At 37.5% G+C, this 10849-nt stretch overlaps 1 protein-coding gene across 1 annotated transcript in view; it reads left to right on the forward strand.

Moving 5' to 3' along the window:
• Nucleotides 1-1145: 1145 nt before the first annotated feature.
• The window catches only part of tmc5 (transmembrane channel like 5), a 12393-nt gene continuing 2689 nt past the window's right edge, over nucleotides 1146-10849 (forward strand). The window contains exons 1-6 of the mRNA XM_084111544.1: nucleotides 1146-1196; nucleotides 1282-1397; nucleotides 4575-4677; nucleotides 4766-4835; nucleotides 4937-5191; nucleotides 10419-10561. Of these exons, the coding sequence (XP_083967670.1) occupies nucleotides 1192-1196; nucleotides 1282-1397; nucleotides 4575-4677; nucleotides 4766-4835; nucleotides 4937-5191; nucleotides 10419-10561 (692 nt within the window). The 5' untranslated portion in view covers nucleotides 1146-1191. The remainder of the gene's footprint in view (nucleotides 1197-1281; nucleotides 1398-4574; nucleotides 4678-4765; nucleotides 4836-4936; nucleotides 5192-10418; nucleotides 10562-10849) is intronic.

Genomic DNA, 10849 nt, shown 5'->3' on the forward strand with positions numbered 1-10849 from the left:
CAATAGCCTAGAGTATTTGTATTTATATATTATTGTTGTAAATGCGTATATTTAACACGCATTTGTTAAATATAGGCCTAAATAACAAAAAAGTATTAATCTAATCTCTTGATTTAATTGACCATTTTGGAGTACTGATTCACTGGATTATTATTATTATTATTATTATTATTATTATTTAACACAATAGACCTTGAACAGCAGCGCCATCTTTCAATTTACCATTCTTTAAAATATATATTTTTTGTGTGTTCAACGGAAGAAAGAAACTCATACAAGTTTGGAACATCATAAAGGTGAGTAAATAATGACAAGAATTTTTATTTTTGGGTGAACTAACGTTAGGCCTATCCCTTTAAGCAGGTTACTGTTATAGTCTAAGGTGTTTTTGCATTATCAGCTGATGAAATACTGTAAAATATCTTTCTAAGAAACTTAAATAGACATACAATTCCAGACAACAGGAGCTGTGGAAAATGATATGTGATCTAGGAGCTTTACAGCGGATGCCATTGAAAAAAGAGAAAGAAAAAAACACGGTGTAACGTTAGGCTACTGTCTATCCCTCACAGCCTCACTTTCATTCAAAACTGTCATCATGGCGCAGCTCTGTATAAGGTCTATTTCACTTGCTAATAGTGGAACACCAGTGACACGTTCTGTAGGTCAAAAACCTTAAGAGAAACTTGCCATCCAAGAAAAATGTGACAGATAAAAACAACTGCATGACCTTGACTGGAATTTTTCTGACTTTTGACATAGCCTACACTACACAATTTTTTTTAACCCTGTAATGGGGGAATGGAAATTAGAACAGATCAAATAACAGCTCATGTAAGTCCCATGGTGTCACCAGGTGAGAGATTTAACAATCAGTTAGCTAACAACAACAAACACATCTTTCTGCCAAGGTTCATGAATTTGTTTAATCCTTCAAAAAGTTAACAACAGTAGTTGTTCAGTAAATGTCGTCATTATATTGCTGCTGACGAGTTGGAAGACAGTCACAGTTAATGAATAACTAATGAATATCTTTTTAAATGTAATACAATACCTGACCACAGAGTTCCTCTTGAATGGTATTGGTTGGTGAAACCCGTTACCTGGACAACAGGGCACAAAGATAAAGTGAGTTACAGCCCACTTGTACCTTGTATCCTACAATTAAGCCACAGCTTCCTTGTTCCTCCAATGAGGTCAGCAAACCCAGCAGATTATTGTTCCTGGAGTATGTATACATACATGTAATATTTAAACAGAATTTATTTATTCTCTGTCAAGACAAATCTATGATCAAAACAGCAGGATGAGGAGGATGAGTGTATTCCCACAGCATGGCACAGCTCTGGGAACCCTGGGGCTTAATGCAAACGAAATCCGACAGGAAGTTGAAAACAGTAAGTCATATTTGACCGAATCTGCTTGATATTTATATCTATAACTATATCTATAAAATATGCTGCTCTACAAACATTTCTTATTATTGTATTAAAAGGTGGGGATTTTTTTATATTATATTTGAGGATACGTTGATGAATAGAAACTTCAAAAGAACAGCATTTATTTGAAATAGAAATGTCTTTACTGCCACATTTGATCAACTAAATGTCTTAATTTCTGAATAAATGTATTATTTACTTTTTATTTACTAAAAATTCTACTGGTAGTGTACGAATAGTGTAGTTAAGAAGTGTAGTGACTATATATATATAGGTAAGCATAGTGCCTTGTGAAAGTATTCGTACCCCTTTGTTTTGTTTTTTCACATTTTGTTGTGTTGCTTGCTGCCTTATGTTAAACTACTTTAAATTACAATCTACACTCCATTCACCATAATGACAAAGCAAAAAACTGATTTGTGACAACTTTGCAAATGTATTAAAAAGGAAAATCCCAAAGAAGTAAATTGCATAAGTATTTTTACCCCTAACTCAATACTTAGTTAAAGCGCATTTACAGCCACAAGCTTTGCACATCTGCATTTGCCGATTTTTTGCCATTCTTCTCCTCAGATCCCCTAAAGCTTTGTCAGGTTAGATGGGGACCATCAGTGGATAGCCAGTTTCAGATTTCTCCATAGATGTTCGATTGGGTTCAAGCCCAGGCTCTTGCTGGGCCACTCAAGGACATTCACAGAGTTGTCCACAAGCCACTCTTGCATTGTCTTAGCTGTGTGCTTAAAGGGCACCTATTATGACTCTTATCACAAGATGTAAAATAAGTCTCTGATGTCCCCAGAGTATGTATGTGAAGTTTTAGCTCAAAATACCCAACAGATAATTTTTTACAGCATGTTTAAATTGTCATTTTTTGGAGCTCAGAAAAACATGCTGTTTTAGTGTGTATCCCTTTAAATGCAAATTAACTGCTGCTGCCGGCCCAGGGGGCGGAGCCTCATGAGCTCGCACTCAGAGCCAGGACAATCTCATCTGATAATATCAAAACAGAAACTCTCAGTTGCGGTGTTCATTTCGACTCGGAGTCGGACAATAATGCCCACAGAGCCAGAGAATATATGCTGTATGGAGATAGAACAGGTATAGTTTAGTTTAAATATGGTTATAACTTATTTGTCATCTGCTTTTATCCACTATTAATACAAGCCTGCTGTAGCAGACCCCGTCCGAATGATGACCAAAATATACTGACGAGTTCAGTGAAGTTTATTGTACATCACACAAAAGATGAGCGTTAGTTTTACTCCAGAGAATCACAGTAAGAGTGAATAAATACAGTATAAGAAGTGCGCATTAAAGTCTTATCCATAAACTCTCTCTCTCTCTCCCTTTCATTATCATCAACATACACAGCAAAGTACACAAAACACTCGTTACAACTAACAGTAAACAAATATATACACACCTTTTCAGTGGGTGCTTAATAAACTGGTAAACTTTATATCCGTAAAACGACTCGATGAGCTGTGATAAAGAGCGCGCTCTCACTTTCATTTCTTCCGTGATCAGTCCTGTTGCTCCGGAGAGTGTAAGCTTGATCACAAACAGTACAGATCCATCCTCGAGTAACAACGGGAGGAAATGAAGACTGCTATGTTCATTCTTACATCCAACAACAACACACCTCAATCGCTTAGGAGACATTCTTGTCTACAGCGGCTCTGTGTCCAGCTCACTCAGGGCGGGTCTATGCTCAAACTGCAGTGTCAATCAACAGTCGTGGGAGGGGCCTGTGCAAAGTGACGTCACATTGCCCCGAATCTGAGAACAGCTCATTCTGAGACAGTGCTTATGATTTATGGGGATTATAAAAAAGCACTGGGTGGATTTTTATCATTATAGGGTGGTTGTGTACACACACTGCCAACACACATTTATGTTCAAACACCATGTAAAAGTGAATTTTGCATAATAGGTGCCCTTTAAGGTCATTGTCCTGTTGGAAGGTGAACCTTCTGCCCAATCCGGGGTTCTAGATTTAAAAAAAAATCATATTTGTCAGGGACTTTTGATCTGTTGTCTAGATTCAAAAATGATCTGAAAAATGATGCTGCTACCACAACACTTTATTGTAGGGATGGTATTGTGCAGGTGGTGAGCAGTGCCTGGTTTCCTCCATACATGATGCTTGGAACTGAGGTACATCAGACAAGAGATTAATGTTTCTCACAGTCTGAGAGAGTCCATTAGGTGCTTTTTTTTGGTGCAAATTCCAAGTGGGTTTTCATGTGTCTTCACTGAGGAGAGGCTTGAGTCTGGCCACTCTGCCATAAAGCCCAGATCTGTGGAGTGTTGCAGTGATGTTTGTCCTTCTGTACATTTCTCCCATCACCATATATGATCAACCAGAGTGACCACCACCACCACCACCATTCTTGGTCTTCACTCTAACCAAGGCCCTTCTCCATCCATTGCTCAGTTTGGCTAGAAGACCAGCTCTAGGAAGAGTCCTAATTGTTCCAAACTTCTTCCATTACGGATTAAGGAGGCTACATGCTTCTGTCAACCTTCAATGCAGCAGAATTATTATTTTTTTGTAGTCTTCCCTTGATCTGTGTCTTGATACAATCCTGTCTCTGAGCTCTACATGCAGTTCCTTTGACCTCATGGTTTGGTTTTTGCTCTGATATGCATTTTCAGCTGTTAGACTTTTTATTGAGAGGCGTGTGCCTTTTCAAATCATACCCATTCAACTGAATTTGCCACAGGTTAACTCCACTTAAAGTGTAGTAACATCTACAAGCCAAATTGGAATGCTCCTGAGCTAAATTTTAAGTGTCCCAGAAATGGGTTTCAATACTTATGCAATGTAATTAATTCAGTTTTTTATTTTTAATAAATTTGCAAAGTTGTCACAAATCTGTTTTTGTTTTGTCATTATGGTGTATGGAGTGTAGATTAATGTGGGACAAAAAAAAAACTTAATTTAAAGTAGTTTAACATAAGGCAGCAACATAAAATGTTAAAAAAAGAAGGGGTATGAATACTTTCACAAGCCACTGTATATTTATATAGTGTATATATTGTACAGAAAAGCTTTTGGAACAAATATGTTACATTGTCTACAATAAGAAGGACTGTTTCAGATGTGAACTAACTGAATGTCTGTGATCCCAGAGACATCTGAACTGGTATCAGACCTGGTTGACCTGTCAGCCGGAGGCAGATTTCAAGCAATTCGATCATTACCTTTGTCATTTAATGAGAGGAAAACAATCAGGTTAACGCATTTTATAATAATACATTTTTACAGTATTTCCCACAATGCTAAATTTGATCTAAACTTGAACTTACACTCCCCTCAACAGGAATAGAGTGAACTCTGTCAAACTCTCAAAGGCCATCCTCCCTGCTGACTGTCGTCAACAGGTGTCTCGGGTAAAAAGATAAACGCACTTTTTTAAATCTAGATTAGTTATTATCATGGTTCACAATCAAGAGCTACATAATATTTCAAGACTAATAATCCGCCTCTTCAGTCTTTCCGCAGATTCCGCGACAGCTTGGCATCAGCCAGGCAGCATTTGGTTGTATGGCAGGGCACCCTGAAGGAGATCGGGGGCAGGTTTGGCACTTCTGTCCTCTCCTACTTCTTGTTCCTCAAATGGCTGCTGAAGTTCAACCTCTTCTCCCTCCTCATCAACTTCTGCTTCATCACAATCCCACAAATTGTGCATGCGCCCAATATCAGCAGCATCACAGGGTTCAGAGGACTTGAGCTCCTCACAGGGGGGGTGAGTTTTAATATTGAGTCCAAACTTAATATTCATTAACACTTTACACTAAGGTTCAATTTGTTAACATTAGCTAGTGAATTAAGAAGGGTTTTTTTTTTTTCACAGCAATGCCATATAGAAGGTTTTTTTTTTGCACAGAGAACCTTTTAGTGAACAGTTCTTAAAATAACTTTTCTAAGTTTGAAGAACATTTTAATAATCTAAAGAACCCTTTTCCACTATAAGAACCTTTTTGTGGAATGGAAAGGCTCCACGGATGTTAAAGGTTCTTCATGGAACCATCAATGCCAATAAAGAACATTTATTTTTAAGAGAGTAGCATGCACTAACAATAATTTACTTTTATTACAGCATTTAAGTTAATGTTAGTATTCATTTAAATATTTAACCCTTGTGCTGTGTTGAAAACCCTATAACACTTGTATTCCCGGTCAAAAATGACCGGCCTGAAAATAATTGCTTATATCTTATAGAGATATTGCTTATATCTCTTGTTATGCTACTGTATCACCAAATATCGCATCCAATCTTTTTGTCAGCTTGTTTTCTTTCAATTAGGACAGGTTCTGTATTTATTTTTTGGAACTGATAAATCGTAGGCCTCATTGATCTGAGCCTCACTGATTTGAGAATAAAGTTCATGTCTGTGAAAAAGAAAGCCTGCAAAATAGTTTGTTTGTGCACATAAATGTGTGTATAAGCGCCGATGCATGTGTATGCATGTATCCACACATGCACAGGTCCGAGGCCTTTATTTTTGCAAGCCCACATGTAAATATGTGAACATGAACATGATGAACATGCTCTTGATTTTCGATTCTCCCATTCATTTCAATGGGCAGTCATTTTTGACCAATATAATCTCAGATCAATGAGGCCTACAATCAATCAGTTTCAAAAATAAATACAAAACCTGGGGCCTGTACCATGAAGCCGGATTAGGTGGCTAGCCAGCTATGTTTCAGCTTAGTTTCCGCCAACCCTGGGTTTTAGGTACTATGAAAGTAGCTCGGCTTTAATCTGTGTTCGTTGCCATGGTATCTTACGCTGCACGGCTAACCTGCTCCGGGGCAGGCTATGTTCTGGATTCAAGATCTCAGACTGAAGTTTGACCAATCAGCTGAGAGCAAAGAAACATATAGGTGACGTAACTTATTCCAAGTGTCTGTTGCAATGACTTCACCTTTTCTTCCAAATCCGGTGGACATCTCAGCGCAAATTGTTTGACGAGCACTAGAAAGAATTTTTAGCCAGACAAAATCCCCTTGCCTTTCCTAAAAGTTACTTGTATGAAAGATACAGATTTTCCGCGGAAGGAATGTCTTATCTTTGAGAACCTCTTGAGCCGCACATAAAGAATTTAACACGTCGAATTCATGCACTTACTGTTCCGCAAATATTGCGTTGCGTTTTTTTTTGTTTGTTTTTTTTGCAAGTGGTACATTCTTGCACGGTGGGTGACGCACAGAAGCTAGGGGAAAACACGGTTTGTCAAACCATTCGTAAGGTGGTCCTCGCTCTGCAGGAGTACATGAAAAGTTTCATTAATAGTGTTCCCCGGACATTTATTGACATGCATGTCCATAAAAGAGGGCTTTTATAAAATTGCCAGTAAGATATATTGATAGGGTGACATCACATGAACACTTTTTTTTTTAAGCAAATTTCACAAGTGTATACAATATAATACATGTTAAGAATTATTTTGAAATTTTATTTTTATTAAACTTCTGTTAATCTTTTGATAGGATTCCCAAGTCATTGCATGTATGCAGTCTATTTGCTCCAATCTCCACTGCTCTAGGGGAACATGAGGCAGATTGTGTTAATAGGAAGTCCTATCACAGCCATAATGTTCAGGTAGAGATGATGTGAATATGTGAGATGATTATTTTCTGTGAGATGAATCTTTAAATTAATAGTAACATTAACAGATATAACAATGATTTACTAAACATTTCGTCTGCAGTCTGCAGATGACTTGTGGTCATGAACATATATGATCAAGTTTGGATGCCAAATGGCCTGGCTCCAGTGCTTGTCTCACGAATTTTCCGTGAGTCTGTGTTGTGTCAGCACTTTGAGGAAAGCAAGTTAAATTTGGTACAATACAAAACATTGTTAATTTGAACTGAGCTAGAAAAACCTACACAATAACCCCCTATCATGACCCTCAGACAGGGCCACAGCACCGCTTCAATGTGGCCGTCAGTAAAACCAGACTGAAGATAGAGATGATCTTTGGCATCCTAAATGCACGTTTCAATGGTGTTCGGCCCTTAAGAGTCACCAGAGCGGGCATCACAGATAGTGGCTGCATGTGCCATTCTGCACAATATAGCCAGTAGAAAGGAGCGAGAAACACCACAAAACCAGCTTCTCCCCGATGACACTGACCCGATCACACTTGACCACCCAGCTGGTGCAGACGTAGATGCAATCACCATACAATATTACACTTAATAAAAGTTTTATTGGTTTTGTGGGATGGGAGGGAGAAAGAGAGCAAGAGAAAGTTGCATTAATAAATATTCATACTAAAGTGTTACTTGGTTAAATAAGTTATACTAATATATATATACATACTGAGATCAGTTTTATCCAGCTGTTTGATTTTGTTTGGAGCCTCCTCAGCTCACAGTCAGCTCCTTTAGTGTGCAGTCTAGTTCAAGACTCCTTTAGTGTGCAGTCTAGTTCAAGACTCCTTTTGTACAGGGCCCTGACTGAGTCTGTTTCCACCTGAAACATAATTCCACCACAAACATGATCATTACAAGTTTTCTGGAGGCTCATCAAAATCACAAAAAGTTCCTTGACTTCCTACAAACACAGGACTGACTGTAATCTATGTCAAGGGTTTTAAATCCTTACACATTTCTTCTGAAGCCCATTGAGGTAGAGGCCTCAGTTTCTGGGGCAGGTTGTGAAAAATCCTACAATAAAAGAGATGTGTAAGGGCCAGTCCCTTTATGCCACACATTCAAATGTTTTCCATAATAAAAAGCCCAGTGCATTCACATCAGCAACTGTCTGAGAACACACAGACAGAGTGTCTTCATCATTTCCTCCACCCTAATAAATAAAAATAGGCCAATGTAAAGCATAACTGTTGTAAAGCAGGTTATGTTTGGTGTTCTGTCTGCTGCATACTGACCTCTGTGTGGGAGACTGTGTGTGTGCTGGCTTCAACAGGGACACTGTTCCCTCTACTGCAGAACATACAGTCAGCCATATTTAAAACTTAAAAAAGTAGTAATGTATTGCACACTTGACTTACCCAGTGTTACTTGCTTAGAGGAGCCAGCTCCCATCCATAATCGGCCGTCCCTTATTGCCTACTCAGAGCCAACTACTCTGCCACAGTGTATTCTGTTTTTCTGAATTTAATTCTTTATTTCTGTTTTCTGCAAACAAGTGTTTGTGATAAAATGTTCACAAAAATAATAAAAGGTTGTGGTAAATACTCACCACTTTGAATTATATTTTTATATTTTGTCTTTATCTGCTGCCAAGAACATTTGGAGTTGGGGTTGCATCTAAAAATCAATGAATATTAATTTTTCTTAGTACCGGTACATGCACATTTTTATATATTATGAAAATAGGCTATAGGCTATATTACACGTATAGGCTACACATACAGGCTACACATACATAATTTTACATAAATATAGAACGTATTTGTTTAACTTACACATTAACAATCAGCAATCTTTCTCCAACAGTCTTCTCTTGCTTTGGCAGCAGAGACCGTATTGTTTCGAGCTTGAAATACATATTTAAATTCATCGTAATTATGAATGATTATCTCTTGCTCCTCCGCGGAAAAATCGCGACCCGCGATTGGTTGTTCAGTGTCGACGTCACTCTTTTATGTGCACGCGCGCGTGGAGTAATCATAGCTTGAGGATCAAAGCCTGAGTTGACAGAGAAAGTTGATGAGCTGCATCATGGTACCAATAAAGCCTGATTGCATCGGTTTGGTTTTGTCAACTCAAAACTTATCCTGTAACCCCGAGTTTGTTCAGCTACCTTCATGGTACAGGCCCCTGGCCTAATTTAAAGAAAACAAGTTGACTAAAATATTGAATCCAATATTTGGTGATAACTGTTACGATGCAGAGCAGGAAGCAAGAAGCAGGATCCAAGTGCAACGGTGTTTTTATTAAATTAACTAGAACTTTGACATAAACTCAGACTTCAGAACAGAACAAAGAACATGCAACCTCACAACATCAATAACTCACAATGACTGAACTAACACACAGGGCTTAAATACACAGACAACCAAGCTAAACAAGATAACAAGGGGGTGTGGTAAATAAGAAACACCTGGGAAGACTAATCAACATAACAGGAGACAGCTAAACATGCAAAGACAGGGGAACACATGACAGACAAGAACAAGACACAAAACCCACACCGTGACAATAACATAGCATAACAAGAGATTTATAAGCTTTTTTTTTGTAGGCCATTTTTGACAGGGAACATCACAAAGTGTTGCCATTTTGTACAAAATAAAAACATTTAAAAAAAAATTCCTGGTTAAACATTAAAGCACACTAGTGTGATAAACAGTGCAAATGTTTTTTAGATTTTATGTAAAATTGTCAAAATTATCCACAAATAATGATTTTTTTCATATAATAACCTGGCTCAGATAAATAAGGCCTCAATTCCAAAAAGAAATATAAAACCGGTCCTAATTGAAAGAAAAGAAGTTGACAAAAAGATTGAATTTAATATTTGGTGATGATGTAGCATAATGAAAGATTATAAGCAATTTTTTTTAGGCCGGTCATTTTCTACCAGTCACCACAAGTGTTACAATGTGGAAAAAACCCCACAAAAAATTACAAAAAGTATCAAAGCATTTTTGGGAAGTTGTTAGACTCTCACAGAAAGTCGGTAAATGTTAGTCCAGTGCAATAACATTAGCATTTCGGGTACGGGAGACTAAAAATGACCCGAGCACAACTTAAGTAAATTAAATACTAAAGTAAATTTAATTTAAGTAAATTAAGTAAATGAATGATAATTTATGAATCTTAAACCAATCATAATTTTTTAGAGCTTTAAAAGTAAAAAATGTTTATTAGAGATCTTTCATGATATCATTGATGCATTAACTAACCTTAATGAACTGAACCTTGTGTTCATCATGCAAATCTTTGGTTTTCTAGATCTATAGAATATGGAGTGACAATATCTTTGTCGACAGGGTTATTTCAACCAGACGGTCTTGTTCTATGGTGGTTATAATGGTGAAGTGATTGTATCCACACCAGCCTACAACATGCAGTTGGCCTACTTTTTCACCATAGCTGCATATCTGGTGCTGTGTGGGGTGTCTCTTATCTACAGGTAACATATTTAGTGGTACTGTAAGTTTTTTAAGGCCTTTACAGCATACAAGCAATACAAAGCATGTTTTGTAGCTAGATAACTCCCTGTTGCACATTTTCCCAGACTTCACATATAAAATATTTGCCATTTGAAAGCCATATGGAAATATAAGGTTCCAGTCATTGGCTATAATCATTTCCCTGACAAATATGAATGTTTTGAGGTTTGAAAATTTGCATTTTGTGACTCAAAGGTGAGCAGAAGTTATGAACGGTGCAACAAGATAACATGTCTACAGTATGTTAG

This window comes from Abramis brama, assembly GCF_963993115.1.
Source record: "Abramis brama genome assembly, chromosome: 1".
In the NCBI taxonomy this organism is placed as follows: domain Eukaryota; kingdom Metazoa; phylum Chordata; class Actinopteri; order Cypriniformes; family Leuciscidae; genus Abramis; species Abramis brama.